The sequence below is a fragment of the Protobothrops mucrosquamatus genome, unplaced genomic scaffold, assembly GCF_001527695.2.
Source record: "Protobothrops mucrosquamatus isolate PMUCROS unplaced genomic scaffold, P.Mucros_1.0 scaffold_25, whole genome shotgun sequence".
NCBI classification, from domain to species: Eukaryota; Metazoa; Chordata; class Lepidosauria; order Squamata; family Viperidae; genus Protobothrops; species Protobothrops mucrosquamatus.
Genome location: NW_015386101.1, coordinates 612,523 through 631,180, shown reverse-complemented (window position 1 = coordinate 631,180; position 18,658 = coordinate 612,523). Strand labels below are relative to the sequence as shown.

General features: G+C 43.0%; 1 protein-coding gene across 1 annotated transcript in view; it reads left to right on the top strand.

The window, feature by feature from the left end:
• COL4A6 (collagen type IV alpha 6 chain) overlaps window positions 1–18,658 on the top strand; it is a 177,125-nt gene that overhangs the window by 58,644 nt on the left and 99,823 nt on the right. The window contains exon 3 of the mRNA XM_029282929.1: window positions 2,740–2,823. Coding sequence (XP_029138762.1) covers window positions 2,740–2,823 — 84 coding nt within the window. The remainder of the gene's footprint in view (window positions 1–2,739; window positions 2,824–18,658) is intronic.

Genomic DNA, 18,658 nt, shown 5'->3' with positions numbered 1-18,658 from the left:
ATAATAATAATAATAATAATAATAATAATAATAATAATAATAATAATAATAATAATAATAATAATAAAAAGTTGGAAGGGACCTTGGAGATCATCTAGTCCAGTGGTGGCGAACCTATGGCACGGGTGCCAGAGGCGGCACTCAGAGCCCTCTCTGTGGGCACATGCACCGTTGCCCCAGTCCTAGGCCTTCAGCTGGGTTTTATAAAACCTTTTCACTTTAGGCCTCCACCGCCGTGTGCAAAAAAAAAAAAAGGTTCAATCAATTTCAACTTCTCATGGGAAAAAAAAAGATCTTGCAAGTTGGAATCGATTGATTGAACTTTTAGTCCCACCCAGTCTGCCGTTTCCACCGCAGCCACACCCAGCCAATGGGCCACACCCACCCGGCACTCGATGAAGCATAAGTGGGTTTGGGGTTGCAGTTTGGGCACTCGGTCTCTAAAAGGTTTGCCATCACTGATCTAGTCCAACCCCCTGCTCAGGCAGAAAACCTTATACCATTTCAGACAAATGGCTGTCCAGTCTCTTCTTAAAAACTTCCAGTGTCAGAGCATTCACCGCTTCTGGAAGCAGGTTGTTCCACTGGTTAATTGTTCTAACTGTCAGGAAGTTTCTCCTTAGTTCTAGGTTGCTTCTCTCCTTGATTCATTTCCATCCATTGCTTCTTCTCCTGCCTTCAGGTGCTTTGGAGAATAGCTTAACTTCCTCTTATTTGTGGCAGCCTCTCAAATATTTGTTGTTGTTAGTTGCGAAGTTGTGTCCGACCCATCGCAACCCCATGGACAACGTTCCTCCAGGCCTTCCTGTCCTCTACCATCTTCTGGAGTCCATTTAAGCTCACGCCTCCTGCTTCAGTGACTCCCTCCATCCACCTCATTCTATGTCGTCCCATTCTTCTATTGCCCTCCATCTTTCCCAGCATTAGGCTCTTCTCCTTTGTGGGTTTACTCGTCTTAAAATGCATCCTAGTTAAGTGTCCAGTTATAGTTCTTGGTGAAAATCCTGTATTGTTCTGATTTCTATCATATCTTGTTGCTGGGGTGTTAAGTAGGGATCTTAACTCCTAACTAGAGTCAAAGGAGCCCATTCTTTTAAATTGATGATAGCTGTACTGATTCCAAAAAGAGAAATTGTGGGATTTCCCTTCCAGAAAGTCAAAAGCTGATTTTGATTACTGCATGCTTTAACCTGCTGTTTCAGTCACTTAGCAGGGCCCACAGGAGCGTCTTCCGTAAATAAAGTGCTTGTGTGACAGGCAACACCTGGTTTTTTGCCAACTGACCCCATTGCACTTCCTCCCTGCTCAGATTTCATTCATTCACAAGTGAGCAGGTTGACCTTTTTGGACGAGCAAAGCAGAAGAAAGTTAGAAGTGGCGTAGGAAAGTGGTATTTTATAGGACGCGTTTCCTTATTTTTCAAAATGAATTCTGTGCTCAGACTTAAGTTTAGACATGGTTGATTTAAAGTAGTTGCTCTGCTTGAGATGATCTAATATTTTAGAAACCCAGTCAATCTTTGGAGAGAGGTGTTGGTAGCTGAAGAAAGATAGCTGGAGTCCCAGATGCAAAATCTAAATTAGATTAATATATTCTCCCTTGCTGCAACAATTAAAGAAATGCAATTCTGGCTGTGCTACAGGACCAAAGAATATATTAGCATTGGGTCAAATATGTGGCTCTCCTTGTAATGCACCAGGTAGAAAGGAATAAAATCCACGCAATGTGATGCTGGAGAAGACTCCTGCGAGTCCCCTGGAGATCAACCCCGACTGCTCTTTAGAAGGCCAGATCCTGAAGTTGAAACTCAAGCACTTTGGCCACCTAATGAGAAGGAAGGACTCACCGGAGAAGAGCCTGATGCTGGGAAAGATTGGGGGCAAAAGAAGAATGGGACGACAGAGAATGAGGTGGCTGGGTGGAGTCCCTGAAGCAGTAGGCCTGAGCTTAAATGGACTCCAGAAGATGGTGGAGGACAGGAAGGCCTGGAGGAACGTTGTCCATGGGATCGCGATGGGTCGGACATGACTTCGCAACTAAGAACAACAACAAATGTGACGCTAAATGTCACTTATGTGCCCAAAGTTACTTACGTGCATGAGCTCTGGTGGCACAGTGGTTAGAATGCAGTATTGCAGGCTGACTCTGCCCACTGCCAGCAGTTCGATCCTGATCGGCTCAAGGCTGACTCAGCCTGCCGTCCTTCTGAGGTCGGTAAAATGACGACCCAGATTGTTGGGGGCAAATATGCTGACTCTGTAAACCACTTGAAGAGGGTCGCAAAACACTATGAAGCAGTATATAAGTCTAAGTGCTATTGCTGTTTCCAATATTTTGCCATTTTATAATTGATTATTTTGGATTTTAATGTTTTAGGATTCAGGGGTCTAGGATAATGATGTTTTTCTGCATCTTTTTCTGCAAAACCACTAGGAGGTTTTGGGAGATACTGTGCGATTTATATTGGTCGAGTTTGAATAAATGGTATTATATTTCATTGACTCATTTTTGACAAGTGGAAGCCCACAACTCTGGCTTTTCCAGTGAGGAGAAGAGGCCAGATCTATTTTTTGCTTTATTACAAGCTGAGGTTGGGTGTCCAGTGTAGGACAAGCCAGATTTTGCAACTGAATAGAACTTGTCCAAATGGTCATCAAATGAATGTTTTTCGGAGGAAGATGAATTAGGATTAAAGGTGCCAAGTTGCTAATGTTTGTTCTTGTTTCCTTTTTTTTACAGGGCGGGAAGAAATTTTATCATGGAATCTGTGGGGGCCGCGATTGTACAGCCGGCTGCAAGTGCTTCCCGGAGAAAGGGGCACGGGTAAGATGAGATGAGATAACCCTATTAATGTCGCTTTTTTCTGTGAACACACTTGCACACATTAAAAAATGAAATTCTGATGCCCACTCTCAAAAGAAAATAAATATATAACCATGCACATACATGCACACACATATGCTATATATGTGTATATTATACATGCATACATATACACATACACACACACAAGGATAGGATAGGATAGGATAGGATAGAATAGAATAGAATAGAATAGAGCTGGAAGGGACCTTGGAGGTCTTCTAGTCCAGCCCCCTGCTCAAGCAGGAGAACCTATACCAGTGATGGCGAACCTTTTAGAGACCGAGTGCCCAAACTGCAACCCAAAACCCACTTATGTATCGTCGGGTGCTGGGTGGGCGTGGCCCATTGGCTAGGTGTGGCCCATTGTCTGGGTGTGGCCAATTGGCTGGGCGTGGCTACGGTGGTAATGGCAGACTGGGTAGGACTAAAAAGTTCAATCAATCAATTCCAACTTTGCAAGATCTTTTTTTTCCCGCAAGAAGTTGAAATTGATTGATTGATTGAACCTTTTTTTTTTGCACACGGCGGTGGAGGTCTAAAGCGAAAAGGTTTTATAAAACCCAGCTGAAGGCCTAGGACTGGGGTGAGGGCGCGTGTGCCCACAGAGAAGGCTCCGCGTGCCACAAGTTCGCCACCACGGACCTATACCATCTTAGACAAGTGACTGTCTAGCCTCTTCTTAAAAATCTCCATTGATGGAGCACCCCATGATTTCTGGAGGCAAGCTGTTCCACTGGTTAATTGTCCTCACTGTCAGGAAGTTTCTCCTTAATATATATTAACCACAGTCCATTTTGAATACATAGCGGAAAAAAGAGACCTGAGAGTTCACAAGGTTGATACTATATGGAACAAAACTGTGACTGAATCTAGGTGTTTTGCTTCGGATACCACAAAGCCTCCTCCCAGAAGGTAACAAAGGAAACTAGTCACGGAGAGGATGTGTAGCATCCCAGACAATCCTGCGGACCCTGCTCAAGCATCGCTTAGATGCCATGTCCTGGAGAGAAGGAAGTGAAGTTCCAATAATCTTAAAAGGGTAAATGGGGTCCTTCTTATTTTGATGAAGTGGAACAGCCTTCAGCATCGTTTTGGCCTTGAAGAAAACAAACACACCCTTAGTATTTTGCCTGGAACATTAAGGCCAGAGCTGTGAAGAAGAACAGCTGAAGGAGAAAGGCTGGATCCAGCCAACTCTTTAGACCTTCCCATGGACGGCCTGCAGTCCATCCACAGAGATTCCAGCAAAGGCAGCCAGTGAGCAGGGGAAAAGAATAAGGTTGATTAATCTGTACATAGGAAGTAGTACATGATTTATAAGTGTCTGGGAAGTCAACTTTAATGTAGGTCACAATTCTTCCTGTTACTGCGATGATCGCTTCTTCCTCTGTTGGCAGCACTTAACGGCTCATTGCTGCTTGGTGGGTGGGCTGAAATGTTCGGAGTAGCACTGAGATGTTCTAATGGGCCACATTGGTCTATTTTAGAGATAAGGGGAGAAATGTAGCTTTTTGGTGTATACAGGAGCCATGATGAGCCTCAGACTCCCAACTCTGGGAGATCCACAAATGGAACACAACTGCCCTCACATCTCAGTTTCATTCTTTCTGGCAACTCAGTTTGAGGAGTAGGTTTCCCTGTCCAGTTGTGTCCGAATCTAGGCCTCATCTCTGTTTCTTAGCCAAGAGAACCAGCGTTGTCTGAAGACACTTCTGTGGCCATTTGGCCAGCATGACTATGCACTGAGGCGCACGGAACGCTGTTACCTTCCCACCAAAGTGGTACCTATTTATCTACTCGCAGTTGCATGCTTTTCAGCTGCTAGGTGGGCAAGAGCTGGGAATGGGAATGGGAGTTCAACCCATTGTGTGATGCTCGGATCTTGAACTCGGGCTGTCAGCTTTTCAGCTGACAAGCTCAGTGTCTTTAACCGCTGAGCCACTGCAGCCCCAGATGACTATTCCATGAAGTTGTTGAACCCTCTTTAAAAAATCTTCCAAATTGCTGGTCATTCCTATCTGATATGGCTGCAAATTCCTTTTATTGACTTATGGACAGATTCCAAAATCTGTCCTTTTTGTTTTTGGTAATCGCTTCTGGATATTCATCTCTTTAGCAGTGGTCTGTGATCCTAGACTCTTAACATTCCGGGAAACAGAGGGAAAAAGTTCGTATAATATTTTCCCAAATGCAAAATTGGTGCAATATCGCCTGGGTTTTTCACTTGGTGGATTTCAAGTATAAATGACTGTTTTCTAAGTTTGGATGTTGCAGTGTTGGGTTAAAAGCAGAAACTCCGGATCTGTTCCCCACGGCATAAAAGAGGGCGGATCCCAACATCGGTGGTCTCCTTATTACAATTTAGTGTGCTGTATGAAGGTATCTACTGGATTACTGTCAGCCAGACCTTCTGATCCTTTCTTCTTGGTGGAAATTGATTTTTGTTTTTAGCTTGGAGAAATCACCTCATGTTGGAGTGAATTTGAATTTGCTACTGTTTCTGGCCATATTTTCCATTTTTCAATTCTGAATCTCCTTAAATATCTTAGTATCTTAGATAGTCCTTACAGGTATCTCAGAAGTGCAAAAGGTTACTATCCTACCAACCCTTTCCAAGTATCATGCTTCCTGTGTTAAAGTGGATTAAAATTTCCATTCACACAAATGTATACCAATGTCACTCTCTCTGCAGCTCATAAACCCCTGACTGGATTCACATATTGCTCTTGCGGGATTATGGCTTGCTGTGATGTGTGAATCCAGGTAACAGGGTTTTACAAATACAGCTTTCATTTTAGTGTGTTATACAAAGCCAGACAGATATGGTCAATTTACGCCAACTGTAAGATAGTCCAATGATATTTCTGTGTTTGGTGTGTGTGTCAAACCTTGATAGACATATACACCTCCCTGAAAGGTTTTTGCAGTAATCAATTAGGCCAGCTGAAGTTACACAACCCTAAACTCATGCCTTTCTCAGAACTGTTTATCTGGAAGAATCATTCAGATGTATGTAACCTGATGAAGAGTTCTAGGAAAAGCAGCAATTTTCAATGATTGCACAACTTGGGTTGGCTGTATAAAGACATTTATCACATTAGCTTCTTTTTCTCATGGCCAAGAAGCTTATTTTTTTTATGATTCCATATAGATATTTTAATAAGTGCTATCTCTGCGTCCAAAACGCAGTTCATGTTTCTTTCCAAACATATCTGGATCATCAGTCTTCTTCTCTTGATGTAATTCAGCTCCTTTATAATTCAAAGAGAGGCCCAATCAGAGAAGAGGCCAGGAGGTCCTCAAGTTCCAAGTGTGGTGGGATCCATAGAAGAGAATATTTGTAGGTCCAGCATTGAACGGTGGGGTGATGTCACCTAGTTTGGTAATGAAATGTCTGAAAGAAAACCACCAAGCCCAGAGAGCACCACGGACCCCACAAATATGGTGGGATTTGAGGTAGCTCAAGAACTCCCCCAAAATAACCTCCAGATGTGTTTGGTGGAGAAATCCTTGCTCTCCTGGAAATTCCCAGTTGTTTTTGCTGTCCGTTTTTGGTGCTACGCTATGGCTTAGGGAGGGGAGATTCATCATTTTTGTAACATCTTCCTTCCCCCATCCCAGTGATTATACAGCTGGAGATGTCCTCCCATTGCCAGAGGTCACCATCCTTGAGAGCAGGGCAGAACATTCTTTCCACCACCAATAAGTGCAGGAGGATAGGTGTTGATCGTACATTGTGTGCAGAAGGAAGTTGCAAGAAGTCTCCATGGTCCCTGGGTGTGGAAGAGCCTGAAGAGGAGAAACGGTGGTCAGTTAAAGCTGAGCTTCGATGCGATTTCAAACTGTCCATCTGCCGCACCTGGTTTTCCACTCGTTTATCAATCACCCTTTTGACCTACAACTTTATGCAGCCTTAGTCCCTGGATTCTCCTCCACCTGACATTCTTGAGTAGATTCCCATAAGGAAAAAAAAGAGGGAGACATCTGGAAAAGACTGTATTTTTAATTATTTTTTTAAATCGCTTTCAAAATAATAACAAAAAAAAAGAAAAGAAACAAAACGCTAAAATTCCCCAACTGTGCTGTTTCAAGATATTAAAAGATCAAGTTAACAGCATGCAGATTGGCCCACACAGCTGGTGAGTCTGACTTGTGCATAATAAAGCAGGGCTTTTCAATCTTTTCACCCATTGTACCACTTTTAGGATATGGCAACATCCGAGTACCACCAGTCGCCTAGCAAGGTGTCAAAAACTTGATGACCAAAAAAAAAAAAAAAGGAAAAAAGTGATAAAGTACAGGTAGTCCTCGACTTACAACAGTTCGCTTAGTGACTGTTCGAAGTTACAATGGCACTGAAAAAAGTGCCCCCCAAGCCACAGCAGAGCAAGACATCTGCCTGCCCATCCGGCCGCGCTCTTCCTCCTGTCCGAGGTTTTCATTGTTGTGAGCATTTCTGTTGAGGATTGGCAGTGGGGGTGGGGGGTGTGTTTGTTTTTTATTCCCCCCATCTGCTGGGTGGTTGCCGCAGGTTTTGGTCACTTGACATGACCCTGGGACACTGTGACCGTCATAAATATGAATCGGTTGCCAAGCATCTGAATGTAAATCACAAGACCCTGGAGATGCTGCAACATTCCAGCTGATCGTGGCGCTTCTTCTGGGATCAGCAGAAGCGCCAGGATCAGCACTGAGCTCCAGCTGGAGCCTGGCCCTGATCCTGGCGCTTCCGCTGAGCCCTGACAGCCCTGCAGCTCCAGCCATCTCTCGCTCAGGCTTGCGCGGTGCTGCCACCGGTTCAGCTCATTCCCCTCCCCCGCTACCACTTTTCTAGGATGGTCGCGTACCACCTGCCAGGTGCCAATGTACCACAGGTGGTACCCGTACCACTGGTTGAAAAGCCCTGTAATAAAGGATGGCTAAGTGAGCTACAGTATTGTGTGTCTTCTAAACCATGCTTTATGGTAGGGGTGGGCAATTAATTTTCTCAAGGGGCCACAGGAGAAACTGGGACTGTTGTAGAGGGCCAGACAAATAGCTTCCGGCTGCATTCCACTTGTTCGTCCACAAGGCCGTGCTTCGACAGAGGCGGCAATGGATTGCTGAGTCTTGGGTTCCTTCGTGTAATGACCGCCATCATTGTCTTCTCAGGCTGCCCCAGGAGAGAGTCGAGCACTATGCAGGTGCAGAAAAGCACTTTCTCTTCTCGCCCACTCGCGGCTGCCAGCTGACTGAAGGCACGCGGGGTGACTGACTGCACATAGCCAGACCTGACTCAGCTTCTTCTCCTGCCCACTGCAGCATGCTTATTTACATTTGATTTCTAATTTCCAATTGACCTCATGCGTGGGTTGGACAGGGACAGCCCAAGGGCCAGATGTGGCCCAGGGGCTGTAAAAGGCCCAGGTCTGCTTTATGGGTTTAACTTGTTTGGTAACCTCAAAACAGCTGTGATATTATTCAAGACACACTGATTCAAGGCAATGTGGGTGCTATTTGTTTCCCTACAAAAGTTCTAAGTTTAACCGCAATATTCATTATGGCGTTGGCTTGCCCAGATGTGTGAACTCAGCTACTGTTGGTCTTTTTTCCTCCTCTGGCTCTTTAATTTTTAACCTCTGGCAGAATCTCAGGGCTCAGTGAGGAAGGACATGATTGAGGTCCCAGCAGCAAGTAGCTAACCCAGCAACCAAAGGGTCAGAAATGATGTGGTTGGAGATGAATTAACAGTCAAGATCCCAAGCTGATAAAGGCAGCAAAATGAGAGTGAGGTCCATAATGTCTCCCACGAATCAGAAGGTCGGACTGAAGATCTAAAAGTGGAGAAATTGTTCCTTTGTTCCCCAAGTTCAAGTAGCTGGATAAGCTGTGAACTTTTATGGCTATTACATGTACAGTGTCAGGTTTCATCCATCTTGTTACTCAGACTGGAAGATCAGTAGGCAGAGATTCTTGGTAAACTGGATTTATTTAAATATTAGAAGAGTGGGAGCAAAGTAGATTACCAACCGCCAACAACAAACCCCTTGTTGTTTGTGCATGCATTAGATAGAGACAGATATCTGTGTGTCTGTTTCTGCACATGCAGAGAGAGAGAGAGAGACAGAGAGACAGAGAGAGAGACATCTCCAAGTTCAAATTTTACGTAATGGACCTGTGTGATCACAGTCTGTTGGCATCTAACCTTAGATCTTCTAATCACAGATGATATCATAACATAGAAAACTGTAGGCTGTTGGTTAAACAACAGTTGGATAGATTAGCTCAACATACTAAACCATTAATCGTGCCTAACAAAACAAAAATGCTTTGTGCATTCTACATAATAATCAGAAACCAGGCAAGTCACATTAGAACGAAGTGTGGTTTATTTTTTTAATTACCTGCATTGGTCTATCACCCCTACTTTAAGACTCTGGCTGAGTTGTGACGTGCAACAAGTAAAATGCATTATCAACAGATTTTGTACTTTCAAGGAAATGACACAGATCTGCAAGCAAAGGGAACTGTGAGGACTGAAGTCAGAAGCTTTCAATCAGAAAAGAGCTGGAAGGGACCTTTGAGGTCTTCTAGTCCAACCTCCTGCTCAAGCAGGAGACCCTCTGCCATTTCTGACCGATGGCTCTCCAGTCTTTTCTTAAAAAACCTCCAGTGATGAATAGCAATAGCACTTAGACTTCTATACTGCTTCACGGTGCTTTACAGCCCTCTCTAAGTAGTTTACTGTTGCCCCCAACAATCTGGATCCTCATTTTACCGACCTCAGAAAGATGGAAGGCTGAGTCAACCTTGAGCTGGTGAGACTTGAACTGCCAAACTGCTGGCAATCAGCAGTCAGTAGAATTAGCCAGCTATGGTTCATTCTAACCACTGCGTCACCGTGGCACTTACAATTTCTGAAAGCTTTGACTCAGGTATTCTGATACCTTGCAAACTAAACTGCTCATCCCTTTTTGTTGAGGCACAAATCCTTTCAAAAGTCATTCCTTTATCTGCCACTTACAGCGTCAATCCCTTGCCGTGTTCCTCTTTTATTAAATGTTCTTGATTCTTCCTGTTTTTCTTCTGTGGTCTTTCAAATAAAGTCATTGTTGCCTAATGCATTTTTTTTTAATTCCTGAGGAAAGATTGCCAGTCCACCCCCACCCCTACCCCTTGAGATAATATTTTCTCACTATTAGAGGCTACTAATCAGTAACAAATGTTAAATCTTTTCTATATTTGTCAGTGGGATATTAATCAAGCAAATAAAAGTCACATTTCCCTTCCCCTGGGTAAAATCTGAGGAAAATTTCCCAAGGGCTGAAGAATCTTCAAAATTAAGCCATCTTCAGCATCTGCGAACTGTTACTTGACATGTCTAGAGCAAAACATCAGGTGAAAATGAGGTAATAATAATTCACACAAAAAAAGTACTTGGCTGGTGTTATTTTTAGTAAGTACCATAAGACCCAAACTTTATCATTTCCAAAAATGCTTTATGTTGCCAAGTGGGACATTAAGTAATTAGTGTCCATTTCTCTACTCCTACGCGTACAGCAGCTCCCACCATCGACTGCACTATAAAACATGGAATGCTGCAGCTGTTCCCAATGCTTCAAGTGAGATTGTACAGTCAGAAGTAAACCTGTAGGTTGTGGCAGGTTTGCAAGCCTAGGGGGAGTACATTTGCTGAAACATCTCCAGGGTGCGGCTTTGATGCTCTTAAGCTTGCTCTCAAACATCTGGGTATTATTTTGGACCTTCGGGACTTGGGTGACTCATAGGGCCTTCGAGGAGACAATAATGTGAAACACTGAATTCTGCAGAAAGCAGTGGTCGTTCTCACAGAAATGTAGCCACTGTTTTTTGTATCCCTATTTTGAAGGGGAAGCCACCTGGATCATGGTGGCCCTTAAGAGATCTGGAAAGACCACTGCTTTCTGCAGAATTGAGAGCAAGGGGTATGTATGGCTGTGAAAGTTGGACCATAAGAAAGGCTGAGCGCCAAAGAATTGAGGCCTTTGAACTATGGTGCTGGAGAAGACTCCTGCGAGTCCCCTGGACTGCAAGGCAATCAAAGCGGTCAGTCCTAGAGGAGATCAACCCCGTCTGCTCTTTAGAAGGCCAGATCCTGCAGTTGAAACTCAAGTACTTTGGCCACCTAATGAGAAGGACTCACTGGAGAAGGGCCTAATGCTGGGAAAGATTGAGGGCAATAGAAGAAGGGGACGACAGAGAATGAGGTGGCTGGAGGGAGTCACTGAAGCAGGAGGTGTGAGCTTAAATGGATTCCAGAAGATGGCAGAGGACAGGAAGGCCCGGAGGAACGTTGTCCATGGGGTCGCGATGGGTCGGACACGACTTCGCAACTAACAACAACAAATATTTGAGAGGCTGCCACAAATAAGAGGAAGTTAAGCTATTCTCCAAAGCAGCTGAAGGCAGGTGCATGAGGTGGAAATGTTTTCATCCCTTCTAAAAGCTACAGAATGCATTCATGGACCAAAACCATGGAAAAGCCAGGGTATTTTTGGCAAAAGAACAGTTCTCCTTGCCATGCAGCTGCCTGCATATGGTCTATCGGTGCTGAAACAAATTTTAAAATCTTTCCCATACAAAAAGGAGGACCTCTCCAAGTGTTTTAGTTTGCAAACTGCAAGCTTTGCAGCAAGGCCAAACTGCTTCTGGAACGCCATCTGTTGCTTTTCAAGGGTTTTTTTGCAGGGCTGACCATGCCTGTGACGTCTATGTTTACGTGCTGGTAGACGAACGGAGTAGACCCAAGTAGACCAGAACTTTTGCCTGGATAAAAACAATTGATTTGTGTTGGGAGAAGAAAAGGTAGAAGGTAAAGATTAGATGCCGAGGCGCACAGAACACTGTTACCTCTCCACCGAAGTGGTACCTATTTATCTACTCAGTTTTGCATTAGAACTGCTAGATGAGCAGGAGCTGAGGTAAGAGCAGGAGCTCACTCTGTCACACGTTGCTTGGGTCTCAAACCCGGGCTGTCGACTTTCCAGCTGACAAGCTCAGCGTCTTTAACCACTGAGCCATCACGGTCCCCCAAAAGAAGAAAAGGATGCACACTAAATTTGTAATTGCTTCACATGTGGCTTTTGGTCTGCTTTGCAGTCAAGGCTGTTGGCCTTGTAAGGAAGGAAGGACAAGGTAGATAAGAAGACCAAGCAAGAGTCCTAGATCTACACAGGTAGTCCTCAACTTACAACCATTCATTTAGTGACCGTTCAAAGTTTTTTTTTGAATTTTTCTTTTTTCTTTTTTTCTTTACAAAAAACAAAATACAAAGTACATTTTTCTTTTTTCTTAACAATACTATGTCCTATATCTTTTACATTTATTTACACCTATTTACATTACTTCTCATAATTTTTTATTCCTCAATTCTAACCAATTGTAATACCTGTCCCATATCTCATAAAGTTCTGTAGCTTCCTTGTCTTTTATTTCTAGAGTATGTTTGTACATCTCAGCACAAAAGTTTTGATGGCACTGAAAAAAGCGACTTAGGACAGTTTTTCATACTTACACTGTTGCAGCATCCCTGTGGTCATGTGATCAAAATCTGGATGCTTGGCAACTGGCATGTATTTATGGCCGTTGCGGTGTCCCAAACCAGTTTGTATAGTTCCCAGTTGAACTGAATACCTCAGAGGCTTTACTTAAAAAAAACAAAAACACCAACTTTTAGTTTAATTTTCACCATAACAGATTTTTGAAGTGGAAAGATTGAAGTCGAAACAGTTTTAAGCATTAATTAGTAGCATGATAAATTTTATCGGCACTCGTACCAAAAAAAAAAGTTCTTTCTCTTCATTTTTTTCGTTGTATTGTTGGACTTTCTTTTGGATGATTCCGAGTTCCGGTAGAAGAAATATATTCTTAATCTTTATCTCTGTGAATATCCTGGTACATCCTTTGTTTGTTTGCTCTGAAAATAAATTGCGTCTACTTCACATTATTTGTCAATGAGCTATCTCTGCTTAGCTTAGAATGCTAAATTGAAGGCTTGGTTAAGAGCCTGTGATAGCAATCTATACAAAATTTGGCTCTTCTGTTTCATCCGTAAATATCTCTGAGTCGGGTTAACTTTGGGGACCTTTATTTTTCGGATGGTAATTTTATTTCAACCTGAATCCAATGTCAATATACACACTTGGATTTAAAAAAGAAAATCTACGTAGATCAGACATGTCAAACACAAGGCCCGGGGACCAGATGCGGCCCGCGAAGTGGTTTCATGTGGCCCGCGAAGCCATCCTGGAAACAGTGAGGGAACGGCCCCCGCTGCCTTGGCCCTGGCCCAGGCCGGCCGGGAGCCAATGTACAATTTTGTGGTGGCCATCTTGGCACTTGCCCCGGTGGACCATGCCTTGGCACTTGCTCCGGTCCCATCCCCTTCTGCCAGAGACCCTCAGATCTGTCCCACTTCTGCCCAGGCCCCCATAGGCACCCTTGATGCAAATGATGTAGAACTGGGCACGCCCACCCAGTAGGCCACACCCACTCCATCCACACCCACCCAGTAGGCTGCACCCACTCTGGCCACACCCACCTGCCCCCCAAGGGCAACTGCAATGCTGATGCAGCCCTCAATGAAATTGAGTTTGACACCCCTGACATAGATCATAATTTCCCAACCATGGTCTTCATCAACAATTTCCCTGAATATAAAGTGTGGTTGAGCTTTATGTTTCCTTGATATCTGTTTTTCTGCACAGTCCCCATTGTGAAAGTCTGAAAAGAGTATTTTTCTGCCATAAATGTGTTCCAGATCACATGTAGATCTGGGAGACGTTGAATTAAAAACAGAATGTCTTTTTTCCCTCGATCCTCAACCAGGCTTCTGTCAATGGCACGTACTTTCTCTTGACATTAATTCCGATCAAGTCATGATAAAACTTGTTTTAGCAACTTCAGTGGGAACTGAGTTAAACTCCTTTGACTGGATCCCAGTACATCTCACGATTTGTGCCCTTCATCATGCAGCAAGCTAAGGCATAATGTGATTTGCTGATTTGGGGCTCAACATTTGTAGAACATGTGTTATGGCTTAATGTGTCATGGAAAACCAGCCAACTGTAGGCTGGTTCAATAAATCATCGTTAAACAAAGCATGGCTTCACAGGATATGTGAATTCACTCAGGAAATATGAAGAGGCAGAAGGAAGGGAACAAATCGCACAAACACAGGGTTAGCTATTCTCCCGAGATTAGTTATTCAGAATTGATTATTGAAAACAACAAAGTTCTGGAACCACCCCCTGAAACCTCCAGAAGGAGAAGAGTTTAAAAGAATGCCAAAAAATGTCTAGCCAACAAGGGGTTTTGCCAAAACACTGAAGGCAAACACAATTAGATTATGAGGAAGTTCACCAACCATTAAAGCCTGCAGCCAAATGGAATTTAAAGTCAATTGGTTAATCCCCAAATTTTGCTCGGTTGCCAGTTGGCTCAGAGCAAAGATCAAGTTTATGGATATTTCTAGAAAAAATAATGTTGACTATCATGATGCAAAACATGTTTTTTCCCAAACAGAAATAAAAATGGAGATTTATTGTAGATTGGAGTGCCTCTCGATATTGCAGTGGCTTTGAGATCTGGTACGGTTATCGATATATTTCCTAATCCAAACATGATGGGCAGTATATAAATCTAATAAAATATATCTGCTAAAAGTCTATAGCAGTCTTGCTACGCACTGTTGTATAGAAAAATGACAGAATCGACAAATTAGACAATATGGAGGTCTTGCAGTGACAGGGTTTCCTATAGCTGTTGTGAGTCTTTTCATTCTTTATTTGAACAGAAATTGTGCCTTTGAAGGCATATTCCTGTCTCAAATGAGGAGGGTAAACAGTGAAAATTTATGTATTCAGGAGATACAAAGATGTGTCAACAATCTTGAATCAGAAACTGAAGCAGACATCCTGTAATCGTAGAAGACTCAGATTTTCATCCTGATAATATCTGCTTTAGGATCCAAACTTTCCATTTCAGTGGGCTGTTTTTTCCACTTCAAATCCCATTTGCCCATTCATTTCCACACAATGGCTTAAGCCTTAAAACGTTGTGCAAAGAAAGAGGGCTAATCAGCAGGCTCCAGATGAGATGATCCCAGATGCAGATTTGAGTAGTATCAGAAGTAACTGCTGAAGCAGAAGTGTAATGGTCAGCTGTTACAACACTGGGTGTTTTTCCAATGTATCTGAGTTGTCTTTTTGCGTTATTATCCCCTTACGTTTTGTAACTGTTCCATCTTCCATCTGGAAGAATAATGGCTTGGGACATTTAATTGGCTTTTTTGATGCATCTGCGATTACACTATTGACCAGCTTGATTTAAAGTGCATCAGATGTAATTATTGACACAGCCTTAATTATCTAATTTTTATGCTTTCTGCTGTTGCAGTTTCATTCTGCCCCCCCTGTTTTTTTTGGGTGTCTGCACAAGTTAATGTTCAGGTTTGGTCCCAGCTGTTGAAATGTAGAATTTATTCAGACAGCCCATGATCAACAATATAGTCCCAGGCAGAAGGTTTGATGACCATAAGCCCTCTTTCCCAGATGATGTTTTGATGTTGTAGTTGTTGCTTTTGGCATTTTAGAAACTTTTGAAGGAAATTGGCATAGTTCAAAGGAAAGCCTTGACCTTTAGCAACGTTTAAATTTTCAGTAATGCTTCTGAGTCCAACAGAGATCCCATTCCTGAAATAAAACTGCAGATGAGATGCATCATTTGGAAGTGTGCTCACCTGTTCAAGCAGGAACCCAGCATCCTGGATGGATGAAGAGGTTGCAGAGGTAGTTGGGAAGTCAACTCCCACTTGTAGCACGTGGGTGCTCCTAACCTTCAGTTCAGCCATTTTGTGAGAGCATCCAGAAATGCCTGCATGCGATGGAATGGAGTCTGCATTCCCAGGAGGAAGAGGATGCATTCCAGAGGGCAAAGAGAGAATGAAGCTTAGATACTTTCGTTGGGAGAAAGAGAGATAAGAAGGTTCCTCCCTCAATTCTCAGAGTATATCTGATTACGATGATGTTATCAGAATGACAGAATAACAAAATGATAGAGTTAGAAGGGACCTTGGAGGTCTTCTAGTCCAGCGGTCCCTAACCTTTGCAGCTTGGTGGCCTGGCTCGGGGAGGGGAGAGAATTGGGTCATGCGAGCGAGGCATGCAGCTCAACTTTCACAAATTAAGTTGTGCGTGCCTGTGCATGCTGCTGGCCCACCATTTGCGCAAGTTGAGCTGCGCACTTGTGCAACACTTGCCTGCCATTCCAAATAGGCCACAGCTCATTAGTGGGTCACAGCTTGTGGGTTGGAGACCCCTGTTCTAGTCCAACCCCCTGCTCTATCAGGAAACCCTATACTATTTCAGACCAGTGGCTGTCCAATCGCTTGTTAAAAGCCTCCAGTGATGGAGCACCCACAACTTCTGGAGGCAAGTTGTTCCATTGGTTCATTGGTGCACTGGCCTTGAGAGGCTCAACATTCATCTGTGAAAGTTGTTGGTTGAAATTCTTCCCTCTGCTATCCACCTCCTGCCATGGTCAACCACCTCTTCCTTAACCTTATTTTCCTCATTCCAGACTTCTTAAATTCCTTTGCAGCTTGGAGTAAGGATTGCAGTTGAAATTACCCTTCCCTGGGGTGGTAATGGCCAATCCCTTTAAAACTGGTCTAAGCTACTGTAAGCTAAGTAATGTAAAAACACATGCATGCTTTTGAGCAGTACTGTTATTAACTGCAAATTGATTGAGTTGACAGGTTGAAAGGAAAAGACACTACAAGAATCTGAAATTAGCAATTCATCCATCCTTACATTTAGATTGTAAAAATCCAGTCAATGTGCTTTAACAGAAGGTTTTAAATACAGTTCGTTTTGTGGCTTGATCTTAAGAGATGGTTTTGAGATCTTCTAAGTCACAATTGATCCATAGGTTCATTGTGTACATCTGCCTGCCTGCCTGCCTGCCTGCCTGCCTGCCTGCCTGCCTGCCTGCCTGNTATTATTATTATTATTATTATTATTATTATTATTATTATTATTATTATTATTATTATTATTATTATTATTATTATTATTATTATTATTATTATTATCTATCCATCCATATATTTTCTATCTATCTGGTCATCTATCACCTATCTATATCTATCTATCTATCTATCTATCTATCTATCTATCTATCTATCTATCTATCTATCTATCTATCTATCTATCTATCATCTCTCTTATCTATATCTATCATGTGTCTATCTATCTGTCTGTCTATCTCTCTATCTCTGCACTGCCTTAATTTTGATTAAAATGCCTTGTCATATAAATAATTTACTTTGTGTTAGTTCCCTTTGCCCTCTCTTCTGAGAATTCATGCTAAGATAGATTTCTTCCTGATTTATCCTACCAAGATATTCTTTAAGCTACAGGTATTTATGACTACAGTTGGGACCAGAATTTCCATTGCTAAGCAAGGCAGTTGTTAATTGAAGGATGGCCACTTTTGCGACCTTTTTCGCCATTATATCACTGCAGTTGTTAAGTATATTGTGTGGTTGTTAAGTGAATCTGGCTTCCCAGTTGACTTGTTGGCAAGTCACAAATGGTGGTTGCAGGACCCTGGGATCCTGCAATCGTTGCAAATGAATGCTGGTTGCCAAGCGCCTGGATTTTGATCACGTGGCTGTGAGGATGCTCTGACACTAGTAGGTGAAAGGATCTGTTGTAAGCAACTTTTCCCCACTGCCGTTGCGATTGGTTGCTAAACAAATGATTGTTTGTCGAAGGCTACCTGTAGCCCATGTGTGAAGTTGCCTGCCTGTGTTTATTCTGAAAAATGTTTGTCCTTCAACTTACAAAAAAACCCACCCCCAAACAACTCCTATGTGTAAGAAAAAGATTTAGAATCCTGTGGACACTTTTTAACCACTTCCACAATCGCATTCTTCCAGAACATTGGCAGCAGAAATGAGGCAGAGGAATCCCGAGGGAGTATATTAATTTCACTAGGGTATGATTAATAACAAGCACTGTGGTTTATGTGGTTTTCCTGAATTTGATATTATTGGGCTCCAGAGGCACTGCGGTGTTAGCTGGAACAGCAAGTACAGGGTGGGGAAAATGACCCCAGAGTGAAGTAACCTATTCATGTGGTCCTTTTCAGTTCCATAACTTGATGATGTTACGAATTCTTTCCAAAACTAAGCTGCAAAGCCAGCCAGCAGAGTAAATGTTCAATATTGAAATGTATTGATGGGTTAGTAATATTTCCTTTGAAGTAATGTTTCTTTAAATGTGGTCCTGGAAGTCCCCCCACCCAAAGACCCTTTCAGGGGTCCATGAAATTGCTGGAATTGGGTATGTCTAGTTTAATGAAGAGAAGGACGAGGGGGGACATGATAGCAGTCTTCCAGTATCTCAGGGGCTGCCACAAAGAAGAGGGAGTCAAGCTATTCTCCAAAGCGCCTGAAGGCAGGACAAGAAGCAACGGATGGAAACTCATCAAGGAGAGAAGCAACCTAGAACTAAGGAGAAACTTCTTGACAGTTAGAACAATTAACCAATGGAACAACCTGCCTCCAGAAGCAGTGAATGCTCCAACACTGGAAGTTTTTAAGAAGAGACTGAACAACCATTTGTCCGAAATGGTGTAGGGTTTCCTGCCTGAGCAGGGGGTTGGACTAGATGACCTCCAAGGTCCCTTCCAGCTTTATCATCATCATCATCATCATCATCATCATCATCATCACCACCACCACCACCACCACCACCACCACCACCACCAC